The 20,944-nt window shown below is 39.8% G+C and overlaps 1 protein-coding gene and 1 gene segment (V, D, J or C); one reads left to right on the top strand and one right to left on the bottom strand.

Moving 5' to 3' along the window:
* Positions 1-20,944, bottom strand: part of LOC114687105 (immunoglobulin lambda-1 light chain-like) — an 826,243-nt gene that overhangs the window by 502,241 nt on the left and 303,058 nt on the right. The window contains exons 1-2 of one of the 10 annotated variants that reach the window (XM_037209855.1): positions 13,214-13,317; positions 12,804-13,107 (exon numbers count right to left, since the gene is read on the bottom strand). The exons of the other annotated variants lie outside the window; for them this stretch is intronic. Coding sequence (XP_037065750.1) covers positions 12,804-13,107; positions 13,214-13,259 — 350 coding nt within the window. The 5' untranslated portion in view covers positions 13,260-13,317. Of the gene's footprint in view, positions 1-12,803; positions 13,108-13,213; positions 13,318-20,944 lie in introns of those variants that run through there. 10 annotated transcript variants of the gene reach the window in all.
* Positions 1-20,944, top strand: part of LOC119088814 — a 622,476-nt gene that overhangs the window by 213,347 nt on the left and 388,185 nt on the right.

Below are 20,944 nucleotides of genomic sequence, written 5' to 3' on the forward strand. Positions count from 1 at the left end.
GTTGGGACAACTCTCCTCCCAAGGGGCCTGGGACAGCTTTGAGGAAACACCTGCTGAGCTGCATCCTCTAGTCCAGTGAGCTTTGCCAAGGAGATTACATGAGAGTCAGGAGTCCCCTAGGCTCGTCAATTTCTCAGAAGCACACAGTGTCCCCTGGTGGACTAAGTATAGTTTCTTCCTGCTTTGTATTAAATATCTTACATATGATCTCCATTTCTTAATTATAGATTCCTTACTTCCTCTTCAAAATTGCTATTTACTTTAGCTTGTTAAACATTAAAATTGTATCTTTTTAATTCATTGTATGTCTTCTGTGATGTTTTTAATCGTTAGTTATTTTATCTCTGATTCAAAAATATCTTCAACTGTTCTTCAATTAGATTGTGTGTGGATTGTGTTTTGTTCATTCACACTGTAACTTTTCTGGTGTTTAATAAAATTGTTTTGTTATGTGAGTGCTGTGACACAGAATTCTCTAGAGTTTATCATCAGACCTGAAATAATACTAGAATTTTGTTCATTTATTTTTTCCCAGTACTGTTTGTTTTCCTTTCATGTATGTTATGAAGCACACATTGCTTTGAGATTATTCATTTCAGATTTTATACTAATTAAAATTGTATTAGACATTAGTAACCTATGGGAATGTTTTAGTCACAAAGTACATATCTAGACATGACTCACGTTTAAATAATTAATGTCATTTATTAGCAGAGAATTCTTTCCTGAAGGTTTGACAGTGACATGTATTGACATCCTGAGTCTGTGTTATTCTGATTGTTCATATGCTATGCTTTATAGAATGACAGAAGGAAAAATAAAGAAAGAATTATTGTCCTAGAGATATGGACCTGTAATAGAGAACCTGATTAGTATTTGTTAGGACCCATGTTTAAGACCCAGAAGTGAAAAATAAAAGTACTTTTGAAGTACTGAAAAATAACTTTTAGATTTTTAAATTTTTTAAATTATAATTATTTCTGTGCATGTGCAAGCACACATATATGCATACACACACAAATACACACATACACATGCACACACATGGGGGGGGAATTCCCCAGGAGCTGAAATTACAAGCAGTGATCAGCCACCCTACATGGGTGCTAGGAATGAACTTGAACCTAATTCAGAATCAGTATGGGCTCTTAACCACTGAACCTTCTCTCCAGCCACCTAAAAACTTTAAATTTATGATACTCTCCTGAAATAATATTACTTAAAAGTGTTTTGAATCCATAAACTCTGCTATATCAAGGAATCTATTGAATTGTGCAAATATACAATATCAGGGCAGTGACAAATCTTCCCTTCATTCTGAAGCTTATTTTTATAGAGCCTAGACTACTTTAATTGGTAAGTCAATCACTTTAGTTATATCTTATATTTAAGTATACTTTTTTTTCCTCAAACAGTTCATGTAAGAAAGTTACAGAAACCAACCTTTATTAAACCAGTTATAAGTACAGTGAGCCCTCTACCTGTGTGACCAACCATAGGCTCCTGATGGGAAAGAGTAAGGAGGCTCAGGGATTTAAAGACAAAAGCTGCAGTCACATCACACCTGCTGCAGGCTAGAAAATCTTCAAAATGTAACCTTTGATGTTGTGAAACACCACATAAGCACATTCCTATAGAGTAAACAAACTTGTACACATCTGGATTATTTCTCAATAGGGATTGGGACCCCTTTTGATGTTGTAAAACTCTCTATCAAAGAAAGAAAGGTGCCATTTGTTTACACGCAGATTTATCTCCCTAGTGGAAGGAGGTGTAGGGACAGAGCACCCTTAATTTTTAAAGTTATTTCAGTCCCAGTAAAAATAAAGATATATTGCTGTAACTATATTAGTGACTTATATATTTTAATTGGTAGCATTTCTATGAAATTATTATTCCCAGAAAAGAAAGCATTCTAATATGTAGATCTGGAAATTTGAAGATTATTTAGAAGGAGAAAGAATGACTAAGTCTTACCTTAACCCATCCCTGCTCTTCTTATGCTATCTCTGAACCAAGTATAAAGATCCCGATGCATTCCATTCCTGTGATTCCTTCATGAGAGACAGTCATGATCTGATTCCACGTGAATTCTGCCTTTAGTTCATATTCATTCCTTCTCCAGAAAACAACTAGAGTGGAGGATGCTCAGCTACCAGGAAATAAATACCATCAGTCTGTACAGGTAACTATAGCAGATGGCAGACTCCATGAATGCTTTAGAAGAACGTGTTCAGTATCCTTTGGTTTTCTAGAAAGAATGTGTTCAGTATCCTTTGGTGGGACCCTGATCAGTGCACTACATCAGCCTCAGAGGAACAGGGTAAAATGTTTCTGGCCTAAGGACAGAATCCTGTGGTGGCTCAAATGAGCATCCAAAGTCGTGAAGAGGTTTAGGCAGATCACATCTCTTCACTCTAAGACTACAGGATTCTCATGAGGCTGATCATAATTCACAGGCCCTATACAAAAGACTGTCTTTTCTCTCTAAACACATACAGAATATACATAGCAGTTGATTCACAATCCTGAGGCCATGGACTGAGACTACCTGCAGTGACTTCCCCATAGTGATGTACTCTGAAACTTCAAGTCAAAATAAACATTTCTTACCATAGTAGTTTCTGCCAGGAAGTTTGTTTGCAAAATATGCAACTACAACTTTGAGATGCAGAAGAGAATTAGATATCTCAGAGCCTCACCCAATCTGTGCTGGGTTCCTGAGACTCAGTGTCCCTGCTATCAGTTGAAACTCACACACTTTGAATCCAGTCAAAGAGAGGGAAGGGGGATTCTATGAGCTAGGAGCACCAAGATATGGTAGGGAAATCTACAGAGACAACCAAACTAGTGGGGACTCATGAACTTCAGACCAACAGCTGTGGAGCCTGCATGCTTCTGGATTGGGCCCTCTGCATAAGCCAGACAGTTGAATGACTCTGTCTCTTTAAGGGGCCCCTGGCAGTGGGATCAGGATCTATTCCTGCTGCATGAGCTATTTTTTTGGAGCCCATTACCTGTGGTGAGACACCTTGAAAAGCTCTAAAGCAGGGAGGAGGGGCTTGGACCTGTCTCAACTGAATGTACCAGGCTTTGCTGATTCCCCATGGGAGGCCTTATTTCTTCCGAGGAGGGGATGAAGAGTGGTTTGGGGGAAGGCTGGGTGTGAGCAGAAGGAGGAATGAAAGGAGGATCTGTGGTTGGTAAATAAAATGAAATTTCTTAATAAAGAAAAAAAAAAAAAAAGAAAAAAGAAACTCACACACAAGGATCAGCACACTAGGAAGTCATCTCTGCTTGTCCAGCCTGCTCCAGTGTTAGATGGAAGTTAACATGTAAGCCTCACCTGCCCAAGAGCAAACTTCCTGGCATTCTGGGAGTTGTAGTTCTTTGAAAATTGCAACAAAGCCTTATGGGAACTATGATGAAGTATAGATTTTGTCCAGATAAGCCAGGCAAACATGTGTCTGGAGGTCACACAGCTGAAAAATTTCCAGATGGTGTCCTGACCAAATTCCATGTTGGTTAGTATTTAAAATTTCAATAAAAACTTGCTTAAAATTAGCCAAAATAATGGAACCGTTTTTTTTTTTTTTTTTTTTGTTGTTGTTGTTTTTTTTGGTGAATTTCAGGATTAACAGAAGCCAGGGAGAGCTGACTCCCCTTAAACTCTGGGTATAAGTTCTGCTCTCCAACCCTGGCGATCAATGGGGTAACAGATGTCGCAGAAACCTGGGGCTTATGTTGGGACACTTGGCTCAGTCTGGGAGGAGGGGACTGGACCTGCCTGGACTTAGTCTACCAGGTCGATCTCAGTCCTCGGGGGAGGCTTTGCCCTGGAGGAGGTGGGAATGGGGGGGGGGAGGCGGAGGGGGGAGAACAAGGGAATCCGTGGCTGATATGTAGAACTGAATGGTATTGTAAAATAAAATAAAAGGAAAAAAATAAATTAAGTTAAAAAAAAAGGAAAAAAAATGTTCTGCTCCCCAAAGAGCCTAGAGCTAGCAGGTGCCAGAGTGACAGCACCACTGACTTCATGACACCTCTGAGAACCTTTCTTCCTCTTTGATTTCATGGAAGTACTGAGCAGTATTGGTGGTAGAACTCACACCTTGAAGTTCTGGTTGAATTTTTTAGCAAACCCATCTGGAGCTGGGCATTTTTAGTTGGAAGATTTTAATTATTGATTCAATCTCATTATTGGTTATGGATCTGCTTAAACTGTTTATTTCAACTTATTTCAGTTTGGTATGTCGTATAAATCTAGAATTGTATCCATTTTTTTTTTTTTAGATTTTCTAATCTGATGTGATAGAGATTTAAAGATGTTAAAATTTCCTGAAGTTTGGCATTGAGAGATGTCTCAGCATTTAAGAGCATTTGGTGCTCTACCAAATAGACTCATTTTAGGTTACCAAAATTTTCATGACTACTGCTGATCACATGTTACCTTAGTTCCAGAGGATTTGATATCTTCTTTTATCTTCCACAAATACCAGGCACACAAATATATGTTGGTTTTAAATTTGCCCATAAAATTATCATGTACATATAATTAAAAGAAATATGTTTAAGTTAAAATAACTTTCTGATTGACAGGTGGTGGTGGCTCACATCTTAAATCCCAGCACTTGGGAGGTTGACACAGACAAATTTCAGTTTGAGGTTAGCCTGAAGAAAAATGACTTTTAGGATGGCTTGATCTGTTCAGAGAGGCCCTGTCTCAAACAACAAAAACCATTATAATAATGTTTTTCTGAATATTGATGTATGTATTGTAATATCCCCATTGATATCTAAAGGGATATTGAGTCTTCTCTCTCTTTATTTTGATTAATTTGACTAAGATTATTTTGTATTTTGTGTTTTTCAAAGACTGAACTCTTCATTACATTGGAATGTTTTCTCATTCATATTAGCCCTGATTTTCATTCTCTTTTCCCATTGACTGATTGGGGTTTGGTTTGTTCTTACTTCCTCAGATGTGTAATCAAGTTATTTGAGATATATTTGGATGTAGGCTGGTAGATTTTTGAGGTAGCTTAAAGGGACAGGAAGCAAAAGGAGATGAGAGCCTGGCCTTCAGAGGGGTTGAATGACCCATGGCCCAATAGTCTCCCTTTCAGAGGTCATTTGAACTATTTCAGGGATTTGGAGACTCTTATCTCACTTCAGTGTGTCCAAATGACATAATGGGCTATGTACAAAGAGCAGCAGGGAGAGTATCTGAGAGGAGGGTCCATCAGAGGGTCTACAAGAGACTCTAACTCATGGCAAAGACCCAGAACATAAGTAAGGATGTAATAACTGCACAACCCTGAGGGAAACACAAAGGTAATGAGGAGAAAAATACTTCAAGATCAGCATAACTTAATATAGATTAAATATAAAGTTAACACAAGGTTAAATGCTGTTGTGCAAATGGCTGGACCATATATCAGAGTTCCATAGAGGGATGAAGTAACTGTAATCAGTTGTTTGTTACATCAAACTCCTGAATAAGCCTCCAGTGCCTGAATTTTGTAAAAAATACATACATACATACATACATACATACATACATACATACATGTCAGTTAAAATCATACCTAATTAACAGTTTAAAAGAAAAATAGAATCCTAGTGAGGATTTTTTATATGATTATCCTGCAAAGACACTGCTTGGATACTCTGAATAACTTCTGTTTCTTTGAGTCAATTTCTGTTAGTGTGAATAGGTCACTGTAACCTTAGGATTTTAAAAACCTTAATCATCAAACTTAATGTTTCTTTCTATTTCTAGACAAGAGCAGAATCTGAGTTATGTATACTACTTGCGATACCAAATTAAGATTACCTGCACATAGACATTTGACCATTAATCACTTTTTGTTACAAGACTTTTTTTTCTTTTAAAGACAGGGTTTCTCCATGGATCCCTCCCTGGCTGCACTGGAACTTGCTCTGTGGACCTGGCTGGCCTCAAACTCAAAAATTCACTTGCCTCTGCTTCCCACATGCTGGGATTAAAGATGTGTCCCACCACCACCATTTTTTTTGTTTTATATTTTGTTTTTTTTTATTTTACAATACTATTCAGTTCCACATAATAGCCACAGATTCCCTCGTTCTCTCCCCTCCCACCCCCCTCCCCTTCCCCCAGCACACCCCCATTCCCACCTCCTCCAGATCAAGGTCTCCCCCGAGGACTGGGATCAACCCATAGACTCAGGCTTCAAACAGCCAACTCATGCAACGAGCCCAGGACTTGGTACCACTGCCTAGATGCCTCCCAAACAGATCAAACCAATCGACTGCCTCACCCATTCAGAGGGCCTGATCCAGTTGGGGGCCCCTCAGCCTTTGGTTCATAGTTCATGTGTTTCCATTCATTTGGTCATCTGTCCCCGCGCTTTATCCAACCTTGGTCTCAACAATTCTCGCTCACATAAACCCTCCTCTTTCTCACCAATTAGACTCCCAGCGCTCAACCAGGGGCCCAGCCGTGGGTGTCTGCATCCAGATTCCTCAGTCCTTGGATGGAGCTTATGGCACAACTATCAGGGTGTTTGGCCATCCCATCACCAGAGTAGGTCAGTCCCGGCTGTCTCCCAACCACTGCCAGCAGTCCTTCGTGGGGGAATCTTCGTGGATTTCTGTGGGCCTCTCCAGCTTTTTGTCTCCTCCTTTTCTCATGTGGTCTTCATTCACCATCCACCACCACCATTTTTGTTATAAGTTGTAGCCTAGTATTAGTATTTTACAGATTTTTAAACCACATCCCCCATTGTCTCAAATATTCTGAGAAACAGAAAGTTTGGATTTCAGCAATAGCTTCAAAGATATCAGTGACCAAAATGGTGAATATGTTCAGTAAACAAGAACCGAGAAGTGAGTGAAGTGTTTTTAAGTTAACCAGACATCTTTAATTACATTTAGTCATGTTCATTTTTATGGACAAATTTATTTTCATTAAAACAGTTTAATTATCATGAGATAAACTTGAGTAATGTATTTAAAAATTCTTTATCTTTTAGCTGTTCACACAGTGCACAGTGCATTTTTCCTGGGATGATTTTCTTTCTCCCTATCACAGAGTCAGGACAGGGGCTTTGAAGGAAACTTTTAGGAAAACATGCCAGGGTCAGAAATGGACAGTCCACTACTTATCTCCAGAGCCAACTTTCCAATCAAGCAAAACAGCATGCAACAATTTTCCTATATAATCCATTTGCAAGATATTTAGATCACTGAAAGACTGAACCCAGTGATTTACATATGCATAAGCAGTTGTGTGTGTGTGTGTGTGTGTGTGTGAGAGAGAGAGACAGAGACAGAGAAAGACAGAGACAGAGACACAGAGAGAGACAGAGAGAGAAACTTGAAGGAGTCAATCTGAAAAACTTTAGTAATTTTTTCTTTATAAAGACCTCAAGTTGAGCCCAGAATATTAGTGCATGGTTTTAAACTTAGCACTTGGGAGACAGAGGCAGGTGGATCTCTGTGAGTTTGAGGTCAGACTCATCTATCTACCTAGTGACTCAGGACAGCCAGAGTTTCATCGTGAAACTCTGTCTCAAAAGAAGAAAGGAAAATAAAGGAAAAGGACAGGGAAGGAAGGGAAATGAAAAGAAAGGAAAGAATAAAGTTGTGAATAATGTAAATATTCTAACCTAGAGGCCATCAGACAAAAAACTATAAAATTATAAAAGAGTGTCCAGGCTACTAGCTGGGGCAGAAAGAAAAGCAGACCACAGATAAAAGAACTACTGTATCTCATTCAGGGAAAGCAGGCTTTGAGACCCGGTCAAAAAAGCAGTCATTAGGATCCTATATAGTTCTGTGCAGCAGGCTATCCTAGATATAAGCTCATCTTGACTTTCTTGCTCACTTCCTGCAGGCCAGTGAGTTCTTTGAGAAGGGGGATAAAAATTATTTAATTTTGGGATCTAGATACTATTGTAAGCAGGAGCTGAGTAGCTGGATGAGAAAGATTCAGATGAGCTTGGAGTTATATGAGAGGAAGGGCATGAAATCCATTTTATCTTATGAAGTTATCTGTATCAGTTTAGAAATTAAAATCATAAGTTCTCAATTTGGGTCAACAGTGACCATTGTCTAGTATATACTGAGGGCACATTTGAACTTAGACCTGAAGAAGTGCAGTGGTCTGAGGTTTCCCAAATGGAGGACTTTTAGATTAACCCACAGAATCAGGCTAGGTCTGTGTAATTTAAAACAGATAATTAGGAAACCATGACAGATGTAGAACAAAGATTAAAGAGGGGTCATATCCAGCCACCTGGAGGCATCAGACTCAGGTTTCTGATTGAACAAACATATACGGGAGATTGGAGGGGTGTTTCATTCCAGAGATGCAGGAATGGCTCAACATAAGTTAATCCATAAATGTCATCCCCCACATAATTAGAATGAAAGACAAAAACTACATGATCAGCTCATTAGATAAAATAATGATCTTTGACACAATTTTACATCCTTGTACGATAGAAGTTCTGGAGACATTAGGAACACAAGGGTCATTCCTCAGTATAATAAAGGCAATGAGCAGCAAGTCCACAGCTAGCATCAACCAAAATGGTCAGAAACTGAGGAAATTTCACTAAAATAAGAGAAAACACTAGTTTTCAACTCTCTTCATACCTACTTAAAATATAACTTGAAGACTTATCTTAAACACCAAGAATACTGAAGATCAAATAGAAGGGTGCAAATAGAAAGGGGAGAATTCAAAGTAGCCCTATTTGCAGATGATATAATTTTATACATAAAAGACCCTAAACGTTTTACTAGGAATCTTGCACTTCTTGAAAATGTCACACCTACATGAAAATATATCTTCTCTTTCAACACGGCCACCCATCTCCCAGAACACACTCTCTCAACGCCATCCCCTTTCTTTTTTTCACATGTCACCTCTTCACTATAGTTAACTGTGCCTATTTGCCCTTTCCTGCTCAATCACTCAATACCTTCCAAGCTTAAATTTTCCACCCCATGATTTCTCCTCTCTACTTTCATTTTGTCTATATTCTTCCAGCTTCTCTCCCTTATGGCATTCTCCTCCCCCAAACAGTGGTCCTTTCTAGTATCTTGGTTTCCACATCATTCCTAATTAAACACACAGAGCTAAAGATTCAAAGTAAGAGTCTACACAAGAGCAATAACATGTGGTGATTTCTTTCTGTGCTTGGGTGTATTGTTCCACGCTGGTTTTTTCATCTGCAAATTTCATTTCCTTTTCTTTATAACAGAACTAAAAACCTTCAGTACAGCAAATGCAGCTGTCAATCTAATGAAGAAGCAACCCATAGAATGAGATAAAACATTTGCCTGCTGGACATCTGACATGGATTAGCATCTAGAATATACAACGTACTCAGACACGAAATATCAAGAAAACAAACTACCCAATTTAAAAAACTGGTGCAGAATTGAACAGAGGATGGTTCAAAAAAAAATAAAATGGCAAGTTAGCATCTAGAGAACTAATCAAAATCTTTAGCCATCAGCAAAATGCAGAGTATAGTTAATTTGAATTTCCATGTACCTCCAGTCAGAAGGGCCAACATCAAGAATTCAAATGACAGCAAATGCTGGTGTAGATGTGATGGAAGGGCAACTCTTCTGCAGTGTTTGTGGGAGTGTAAAAACAAATGTGGTCACTTTGTGAAGTAGTCTGGACTTTTCAACAGCAAAAAAATAAAAAGCTAGAAAACAACTATTGTATTACCTGGCTATACTAACTTTGGGTGTGGTGGTTTGAATAGGAATGGCCCCCAATCTCAACTTCACTACTTAGATCTAAAACTTTTTTACCCAGAGTATACACTTCTATAACAATAACATTGTACCATGTAAAGGTAAGATCATTACAAGTACAACGGTTGCCATGTAGATGGCATATTATTGGACTGATCCATGCCCATCCTTTGGTCACTGGTGCTCTCAAACTAAGATGGCAGAGTAGAGACTTTGTAGCATAAACTGTATCAATGGTAAACACTGAAAGAGTCCTAGACCCAGTTTTGTACAGATGATAAATTCTGAGTCTTAATAATCTCTGCCACATAGGACTACGAAGTCATAGTTATCACACCTTACAAATAACAAAAACTATTGATACTTTCAAAACTTTGATGGAATGTGTTTGAGATTATATATTTTAATATACTTTTCAGATTATAACATGATTAAAAATTTTCCAGTTTCTTTCTATTCATTTATTACATTATATATTTCTAACTACAGCTGTTCAGGCAGTTAATGTTACTTATATATCATTTGCATGCATTTAATGATGAATTTGTATACATATTACCCTTCACATGTGCAATGTGTCCAGGAAGGTAGAAGTGTATTCTTAACTGACCAGGCGGGAGACACTGACATTGACCTTCCCTTGTGTGGAATTCTTTAGAACAGAATGAAGGCTGACAATGGACAGTATGAACCATCAGCACAGGGACTCAGTTCTGTTCTGTTCCCCTCACAGAGTAGTTGGTTTCTGCTTCTTCCAAGCAGCTGGTCTGGTCTCAGAGTCTTCTTTGTAGCTTGGCTTGTCTCAGAGTGACTCTCAGCAGTCTTTATTGCTTACTATGGGAGGGAGGAGCCTAGTGAACCTGATCAGTTTCAGGAACTTTTTGGAGCTATTTTGAGTTGTTCACCTACTGTTTAAAGAGCTTCCCTGAAGGAGGAATTATTTCTGTCTTGGAGAAAACTGCTATACAATGGTCACTCAACCTGCTGCGTGGAAAAATCAAGCTGAGTGGAGTCTCTAGTAATAAATGAAATGATGACAAGCAATGACAAGTGAATAAAAAAACTAAGGTCAAACCCACCCTTAAAATGAATCTCAGTATAAATCACACAATTCACAGCAGAGTCACACACCTTTTAAAAATTATCTTCTGATGCATTCTTGGGTCCCAATAAGTAGGATATAGGACATTAGATGACCATGCATCTAGAAATATGTTATAGGATCAGGACAGCCATGTAGTTGCCATTATAAAGTGGACACTACATTTCTAGGATGAAGCAGAAGAGCTGAAGATTAGTGATCCTAATGATCTGAGGCACTTCAAACCCCGTGTCTCCATCCTTCTTGTACCACCATCTTTCTTTTAGTTCACACATAAATCCTATGGGTAGAAACAGTCTTCCTATACCAAGTTACCCTAATTCACACACACACACACACACACACACACACACACACACACACACACACACACGCCACACACTAAACAAGTGTCATGATGTGCAAGTGGGCATCAGAGGACAGTTTGTGGGAGTAGGTTCACTCCATCAACCACGTGGATTCCAAAGATCGAACTCAGGTTGTCGGATGTGGTATAAAGCACTTTAACCTGCTAAGCCCTCCCTGGGGCACACTGTTGATTGTTTTTACAGGTTTTCTCTTAAGATTCAAAGAGATGCTTATCAAATCAGTGTCTATTTGTGTTTAATGACTATACATTATATATACATATACATATACATATATATATATATATTCTGTGTAATCATTATCAAATGGTGATTTCAGAAATGAAAGGTCTCAAGTTGACTTATTACTCATTCTGTGGGCTTCAGGGATCTTCCTCTCCAAGTCACATGTTTTATTGTCAAATGATCTCAGAACAAAGTGTCTCTGGTAGCAGAGATGAATATTCAAGAAGACAACAACATGACTTCTGATCACTATTTGAATTGGCCATAACTTCAGCTCAATGGCAAAAACCAGACCTGTGGTCCTGTCATTAGCATGCTATTCTTTATGGGTTGTAGGCTGATGGACTCTTTTTTATGACTGGCTAGCTTTTTATCTCATTGTTTTGTTTCTGCCAATGCAAATGGACAGATCAGACCAGATTAAAAACAGATAAATGCAGGTTTATTGGGCATTGTTCCTGGGTAGGTTCACAGGTCCAAAAAACCATGGCCAGGGAAGTCACATGCCCAGGGTAAGGCAGGGAGATTTCATAAACTTTAGGCAAGGGGTGATGATGTGCCAGCCAGGAGCTGGGACTGTGCCCCATAATGGTCAAAAACTATTTTTCTGGGTGGACACCTAGGTAGACTGGTTATGTCTGAATGGCGGGTTGCATTGGCTGCCAGAAAAGTGGAATGTGGCTTTTGGTGCCATTCCTTTGTTCAGTGTATTCTCAGTGTGGTCAGGATTGGAGCAAATAGGGCAGATGGGATTTTCCAGCTTGTGCAGTGGTGAACATGGGTTCCAACTGAACACTCATTGCCATAGATTTAACTTAGGTGGCATCTGGCTTCCTTATTTTAAATGCTTCTATCAAAGCTATTGCCTATGGACTTACAGATACCTCACTTACAGTGAAGGTATTCCATTGTGAACCCAGAACACATTCCATGGCCATTAAAGCACCACGATGGGCCTACAGTTTGACCTTTTGCATTTTGAAGTATCTGACTGACAGAAAGGGGATAAAACTTAGAAGACTCAGGGAGAACTAAAATATGTCATTCAGAAACCGTTCCTCTTAGTTTCTTTTCCTGTTGCTCTGATACCTGACTAAAACAACTGGCAGGACAAAGTGTTTGTTTCAGCTTCTACTTTCAGGGAAGAGCCCATCGTAGCAGGGAAGTCACAGCGCCAAGAGCTTAAGAGAACAGTCATACTGCTTCCATACTCAAGAAGAGAGAACAATGAAGGAATGCAAGTGCACCCGGTCTCCTCTGGTCCTCCTGTGGCTACAGGAAGATGATGCAATATCAGAGAAAGGGTTTGTGAGTCACTTCCCCATCTGCCTAAAACACTGTGGAACAAACCACTATTACTCTCATCGTATGATGACAAACAGTAATAGTCAGCCTCATCCTCAGACAGGACTCCACTGATGGTCAAGGTGGCTGTTGTCCCTGAACTGGACCCAGAGAATCGGTCAGGAATCCCTGATGGTCGCTTACTATCTTCGTATATCAGTTGCAAAATGGTCTGGTCTGGCTTTTGTTGAAACCAGTAAGCATAATTTTTTGGCAATTGGTCCCCAGAGCAAGTGATTTTGACAGTCTCTCCTGCAGTGACTGATGCTGAAGGTGGTTGGGTCAGCTCGTAGGAGGCCACAGAACCTGTAAGAAAGAGAGGGTAGAGATGTCAAAGTAAAAGACTCATCCTTGGAATTTCCCTCTGAGTTAAGGGTCTCCTGTGAGCCTGGGGAAAGGGCTGAGAGTTCACCTGCATAGAGAGAGAGAAGATGAAGAAGGAGAGTTGCCCAGGCCATGATGAGGACGCCTTAGAACTCTGTGTTCTGAAGTCACAGCACATCTGAGCCCCTGCAGGCTTCTCTTATTGCCTCTCTAGTCTGTGGGGCAGAGTATGGTGTTTATGCAAATTTATTCCATCCTTGGGGCTCCCCAAGGAGGGTTAGTGCAGAGCTTATATTACTAGAATGGAGTCTTTTACCAGGCTGTGGCCTAATTCATTCACTTGCTTTTGTTGATTCTTCACAATTCTTTGTTTTATTTCATACACGGTGACTGCTTCCTCCTATGGTGTCTCTGTTCCCACAGCAGAGTTGCAACTATCATGAGGAATTCATTCTTGTCAATTTTGTGTCACTGTTTAACATGAGCTGGTTTAAGGCCCACACTGTGAGGGTAGTTCATCAGACCTACATGGCAAGTACCCTTCAGTCCCTCACTTCTCCCTGGACGCGCTTAGAGCTACAGTGCACAGAAGTCCTCCAACTGGAAAGCAGCTGGGTCAGACCCAAGGAAAGCCCTGTCACCAGAGCTGTGGCCTGAAGCATGTGAGAGTCCACATTAGTCTCCAGACTCTAAAGAGCCTCATCCAGGAGCAAATACACAAATGCCCCTCCCTGATCTGATAATATGTGAGCACAGGTGCTGCATCCTGACATCAGATGTCTGGAGATGAACAAGAGGAAAGGGAGGAGTACGGAAGATTTCTAGAAATGCTCAGGAGAAGACAAGTCACATCTGGGCTCCCTGGAGAATAGGCACAAAAAACAGCCATCTTTGACAAAGAGCACAGTCCCAGGGAACTCAACCTCTCACACTGTCATCTAGAGTACTGGGTGGTCTCCCCAGACACCCCCAGTGCTGTGGGAATTTGCCCAGGACAGTACCTGGGACCAGGTTTCCCCAATGTGTTTCCTTGATGTTCCCAATAACCCTGCCAGTATCCTTTGGTCCTATAAGTCTGACCCAATATAAACACTACAGCTCAGAGGACAGAATGAACTCTACTGACTTCCTCTGCTGACCTCCAGGGCTGCCCTCTCCAGAGTTCTCTGGAAGGTCTTTGCTGTAGCTCTGCCACCCTCTGCTGGTGCAAGAGCATCAGAACAGGAACTTCTCTTTCAATTGACCACAAACCCACTCAGTTGACAGCCTGGCAGCGAGGGGCTGGGAATCCTGTCTGGTTCTACCAGGTGTACCCACACTGGCATGCTTAGAGGACATAGTCACACTGTTCAAGGTAGTTGTGGCAGTGGCAATCCTGTGAGCTTCTCTAAATGTCCTTTTCTGGTGCTTTGTTTTAATTCATGGATCATAGAGGAACTTCACATGTTCCAGCGTGGAAACATTTTTACAGGATTTTTTTTAGTTTCACTGAATATGTAAAGTCATCAATCAAGGCAACTTTAAAATACACTGGTGGCTACACAGGAGAGTCAGGTACAATGAGATGGGGGAGCAATTCTGTAGGTCTGAGATGCCATCTGTTGTCATCATTAGCTCTTGGATAGGCAAACACTAGTGTTCTGCTAAGTTAACAGCTCCTAAGAGGTTTTCATTTATTATCATGAGGTTTTAGTTCACATACAGAGTGGAGCAAGGAGTGGCTGTTCCAGAAGGCTAACACTAACCCAGGATAAAGTAATTAGCCCTGGAAACTAAAAACATCCCATCTCTCCACAGTACTGAAATTCCAATGGGTCCATCAGTCTCCGCAAAGTCTCTTCCAGACCTCACCAGTCTGCAAAACATGAATGACTTTAAACTCAGGCAAGATCTTGTACTGTTTTAGCCAAATCAGGAGCCATTGTCACCTCAGTGCTAATGGATCAACTTTCTGCCATTGATAATGTGCCCAGATGTCATCAACACTGTACCTGTTACTGTCATTAGGACATATACTTCTTAGGACAGCTGGTAATTTCTACCCCTGTCTTGACTGCTCTTTTCATGAAACCAGAAACCTCCTATTTTGTCAGATAAGGTCTGTTACTACCACACTTCTTTTGTGTTGCTGTCCTTGGATTCTCAAAGAAGAAAGAGCTTCCAGGGGGTTCCTTGATATTGTATCTTCTCAGATACCACACCTATGTTCAATACATGAGTGCCCTCCATATGTGTTCAGCACATGACTTTCAAAAGCAGGAACCCAGTTTTTGGTTGACAATGGATATGGCACTTCAAAGGATGCAAACAGAAGAAATAAAGGCAAGAGACACACAGAACAGACACCAGATCTCCATATCCAGAAGGTGGCACATGTGTCCCTAATCCATGCCTTGGACACTGTTGAGAAGTGAGATGTCAAGACATAGAGATAAAAGTAAAACACAGTGGCTGAATGGCTGAGATTGTGTCTCACACAAATCACTCCTGTCCTCCCTTATCTCCTGGCTGTTGTGATGAGTCCAATGTATCCTGCAGTTGGTGTCTCTGGAACTGAGCCCAGATTGGAAGTAGAAAACCCATGGACAGTTGGATGTTTGCTGTGTGAGGCACCCGGGCTTGACTCTTGCTGGTATTTCTGTACTATTGTTTCTTTTCTCTCTGCTGAGCATGGGAATTACAGGACTCTTATGCCCTCTTCTACTGAGGAGGGTACCATCCCTAAACCAACTATACAGTTAATAAGCCCAGAGGAATGGTATGGTAGCTCATTTTCTTCACTGTAGTATCTTACATGTTCAGGGTCCTGACAAGATGTGTGAACTTGTGTTAGACGCTGGTATGAGCACCTCAAAAGGTTTTGTATGGTGAGAAAAAGGAAACAGACACTCTGAGGTCTAGAGGCAATGATGTAGATACTCCAGAGCTCAACCTCTTTGACAGACAGTAAAAGCATTTAATCTAACTCATAAGGTTATTCTCATCTAAGACTCATAGTAATGGTGGAGAGGGTGCTTGAACTAGCCCTCCCCTGCACTCAGGCTGGTATCTACCCTAATTGTCATCATGGAACCTACATCCAGTGACTGAGAGAAGCAGATATAGAGATCTAAGGCCAAGAAGTTGGCCAAGATCCTGGAGTTCGGTTGAAGAGAGGGAGGATGTATATAAAAACCTGTTGAGTCAATCTTGTGTTACCCTTGTATACATGCAACCAGGAATGACAAGTTTGAATTAGATAACCTACCGGGGAGCTTAACCTTGAAGAAAATTATTTCTAGCCCCCTCAGTATCCATAACTGCCTTTAGCTCTTCAAATTCAGTGGGCTTCTGAAATTTCTGTCATCTACATTGTCTTATTTGTGCTATCATTATGCAGGTCTTCTTCAGGCAGCCATATTGTTGGGATTTCATGGGTAGAGCTTCCCTGTCACGTGTAGATGGCTCTTACAATCTTCCTGTCCTTTCTTCTACCATATTCTATGAAATATATGGGTTAGCATTGTATTTTAGGTGTTCCAATTGTGGCTGGGCATCCCACAGTCACTTATTCCCTATGTCTTGACCAGGAACAATCTCATCTGCTGTAAAAAAGACACTTCTTAGAGGAGGGGTGTGAGCTACTATTTATGGGTATAATGATGTATCTTTAGAATATGGAAATTATACTTGTTTAGGAAGCTAGTAGAAGTATTCCGGGGTCCAGCCTCAGCTCATGTTCTGGTGCTGAGATGGGGAAGGGGTGTCAGCACAAGAAAAAAGTCTAAACACCAGTTGGATTGCACTCAGGTGGGTCTAAATAGCTCAAGAGAAGAGTCTGACCCCCTGGTGGATTACACTCAAGTGGCCTCTAATAGCGCAAGCCATCTTTATTTCTACTTTAACATAGTTTTTTTTTTTTTTAACCAGGCTTACATGGCCAGCTTTATTATTCACTCCTATTTTTTAATTTTAAGGAATATATCACATTTTAAGAAATACATACTAACTCATTATAAAATCCTCCATTGTTCTCTTTTATGCTTCCCCAAATACATTTTCCTACCCCCTACGTAACCTTTTTCTAGACCTAGAGTTTACCACTGTTTCAAGCATGACTAAATATCAAGCCAGACACATCCTGCTCTTATAGCACTTACATCAGCTGGCATCTACTTGTGGTTATGTAAGATGAATTGCTAAACAGTCTTATAAATGAAATTGCTGGAGCCAGGTACTAGGGTGAACGCTGAAGGATAAGAGAAACAGAACAAGCCATAGCTAACCTCACCTCGCCAATTCCTCGGCTGATTTTGTTTCCTCAAACTAGAAGCCTCTGAGTCCTCACTCAAATGGATCTCAGCTGAGCTGCTGCTAAAAGCCTAAAAGGTTAACCAGCCTAGTTCCTGGTCCTCACGCCTTATATACCTTTCTGCTTCCTGCCATCACTTCCTGAGATTAAAGGTGTTTGTCACCATGCCTGGCTGTTTCCAGTGTGGCCTTGAACTCACACAGATCAGGATGGATCTCTGCCTCCCTAGTGATAGGATTAAAGGTGTGTGTGCCACTGTTTTCTGCCTAGTGGCTGTTCTGTTCTCTGACCCCAGATAAGTTTATTAGGGTGCACAATATATTGGGTTACACAATATCACCGCATTGTTATAACGTTAAAAAATAATAGACACAGGTACAATGCTTTAATAACAAAAATATTCAAACCCAACAATTCTCTCATATCTGTAAGATATGTTTTTTATACAATTCCATTTTCAAAAAAGGGTCCCGTGTTTCAGTCTCTCTATAAAAGGCAGTCTTTGACAAGGCGCTCTTTTCCCACCCCACTATACCATAATTTTCCACCAATAGAAGCTCCTGTGTATGGTAACGATGGGTCTCTCCATCCCACATTTTTTTGCATTTTTTTCTTAGAGCATACCAGATCTTAGCAATGATTCTATACACTTGATGTCCAGGAGCTTACTCTACAGTTGGCACTGTGTATTCCTGAGACTTTCCCCCTATTCTGTGTATGCGTGCCTTGCTCTCCCTCCAAGAACTGTGAGACATGGTTATTGTTTCGTGTTGTTTTGTCATATGTACCTAATTGTCTTTATTGAGTCAGAAAAGTTCCCAGGATTGGGAGTGGTAGTTAATATTTCCAGATAAGAGATTTGAGAAGCATTAACACCACCCCCCCCCACCCCCCGGTGAAACATAGAAAATATTTGAGAAACAACAAAATTTCCAAGGAAAATTACAGCTGTTGCACGTATAACTGACAAATTAAAACTAAAATCAGCCCAAAGAATCAACAATATAATAAGAGAGAAAAGAGCCTGCAAGCTGCATGAAGTTTGAAGTGAGAATCCATTTCCATGGGTGCTCTGGCCTGAGGAAACCTAATACTAGGCTGAATGGCTACCTAGAGAAGTAGGTTCTTTTCTTGGGTACATGACCTCATTTTGTGTGGGCTTTTGGCTAGGTTTACAGAACCTGGCATGAATTCAATTCTATTGAGTTTGCCTTATGTCCAAATTGAGAGTGGTTGTTTACCTGAAGATAAAAGTACCACTATTTCACCACTTTGGCATTTTACCAATCTTATAATTGTTCTGGTTCACAGGCTTATTTATGGATTAGTTATACTATTTGTTCCTCTCCCTTGGCAGCTTGCAAGACACAGATTAAGGAATAGACTTCCTGGTGAGTTCCTGTTAAACCCCTTCAAATCCTGGGTCAGAAATGTGTGATGTTTTCAGCAACAGGACCTTCTCTTCAAATACTGAGAGAGTTAAGGGCAACAGCAATAGCCTATATTGTATTGGAGCACATCTTGAACTTTTTTGAATAGCAGCTTGAGAGGAGGTTTCTCATGCACAATATTGGGTTTCATTAAATGGTCCACAGATCTTGAGTGGATAATAAACAATTATCACACAAAGTTTCTTCTTCAACACATTTGTCATTTAGAACTAGGTTATTTAAACTCTACAAGTATGGGGTGAGACATGGAGATCATATATCCCAATATTACTAGGATTTTTGTTGTCTTTGTCTGTGAAGGCCTTGTGTACATAACCATAGCCACCATGAGTTTATGACTTTGATATCATGTCATATGTAGAATAAATGATTTCATAGAATTCTCTCCTATTCTTGGCTCTTACATTCTTTCCACTCCTACCCAATTGTTTTCTGAGCCTTGTTGGGGAGGGTATTGATAAACATGTTTTATTTAGGCATAAGCATTCAGTCTATTATTGTCAACACAACAGTTATGTGCCTCTTCATTGACTGCTGCCCACCACAAAAAGAGACTTCTTGACTGAAATTGTGTCTGTGGGTATAAGCACCCATATTTGAGAAGGAGTTTGACAGCTGGTCACTTAACAACATAACAATAGCAGGATTTAATCTAGAGCTCATGATCCCTTTTAATCCCAGTTATAGACATTTGACCAGGATTATATTACAGTACCAGGTATGAAATTAAAATTCCAAATATTTTAAACATTAAAACATTATATATCAAAGGTCAAGGAAGACAACTATAACAGTATGTTTTTTTTAAATGCAATATTTAATACTTAATACTGCAGTAAGGTCTAAAGAACAAATCTGAGCTGTGCAGACTGGAGGCCACAGACACAGAGTGTCTGATAATCTATCAGAAAACATCTTGATGCCAGAGCTACCTGATGGTGTATAAGGTCATATTCTGTATCCACTTCCATCTTGAAAGTCCCATTTCTTAATCTTATTTTAATGTTCATTAATAAAATTTTTAGAATACATTAACAGTACAAAATAATGTGTTTCTCCTGTGTATAAGGACACTTTGATCATATCTGTTCACAATATTTCTGCTCTTACGCTCTCCTTTTGCCCTCTTCTTCTTCCATACCACTAAAAATCCCCATCTTACTTTCATGGCTACTTTTCCCTACTAAGTTCCACGCTTAAGAAAAAAGGAGACTTGTGTTTGTGAATTTGCCTTAATTCCCTTCAAATCATGATTCCATTGTGTTCCAATATTTGTTTCTTACTTACCCTCACTTCTCTCATATGTATCTAGATCCTGGAGTCTTAGAGAAGAAAAGATACCTGTTTATACCTATGTTTTATTAACTTTCCTCTGTGGTCTGTACTTTGTACTGCTTTGTGCAACAGAGCCAGTATGTGGGTGGGTAATATCATTAATTCACATTTTTTGTATGTGTATCTATGTGTTCATGCACAGACATGTGTGTGCGTGTTGTGTCCAGGAATGAATGCATACAATTTTCCTCCAATCTCTCTACCACAGAGCATTACCCTAAATCCTGAGCTCACTAATTTGGCTACTCATCTTGGCCAATAGTCCCAGGAACTTCTTCTTTCTACCAAGCACTGGGGTTACAGGAAAATAGTTGAGCTGAGTAAAGCTTTATTTTTATTTCAGATAGCATTTTATTTTGAGAAGGTTGAGTACATTGTTAATGTAGAGCTATAATGAAATTGAAATGCATTTTAAAACTACATTTTCAATTATTTATGTGTTTGTGTGTGTATGTATGTGGATGTACATATGAGCAAGCACATGTGTGGATGTCAGAGGCAATCTTGTAAGAATGAATTCTCCTTCTACCAGGAGTTAAACAAGGTCATCAGAGTCAGACACCAAGCATGTTTACTTTCTAAGCCATATTTTCAGCCCTGAATTTTTTTTTTAAGTTTCTCATATAGTTTATTCCCTTTAAAGATTCAATACAGATTTTTTTATTTAATGTATGAAAAGTTCATGAATAAGTATTTTACTTACTATGGCATTTGCAAGTAAATTGGTGGAACTACAAAATAT

This window comes from Peromyscus leucopus, chromosome 12 (assembly GCF_004664715.2).
Source record: "Peromyscus leucopus breed LL Stock chromosome 12, UCI_PerLeu_2.1, whole genome shotgun sequence".
In the NCBI taxonomy this organism is placed as follows: Eukaryota; Metazoa; Chordata; class Mammalia; order Rodentia; family Cricetidae; genus Peromyscus; species Peromyscus leucopus.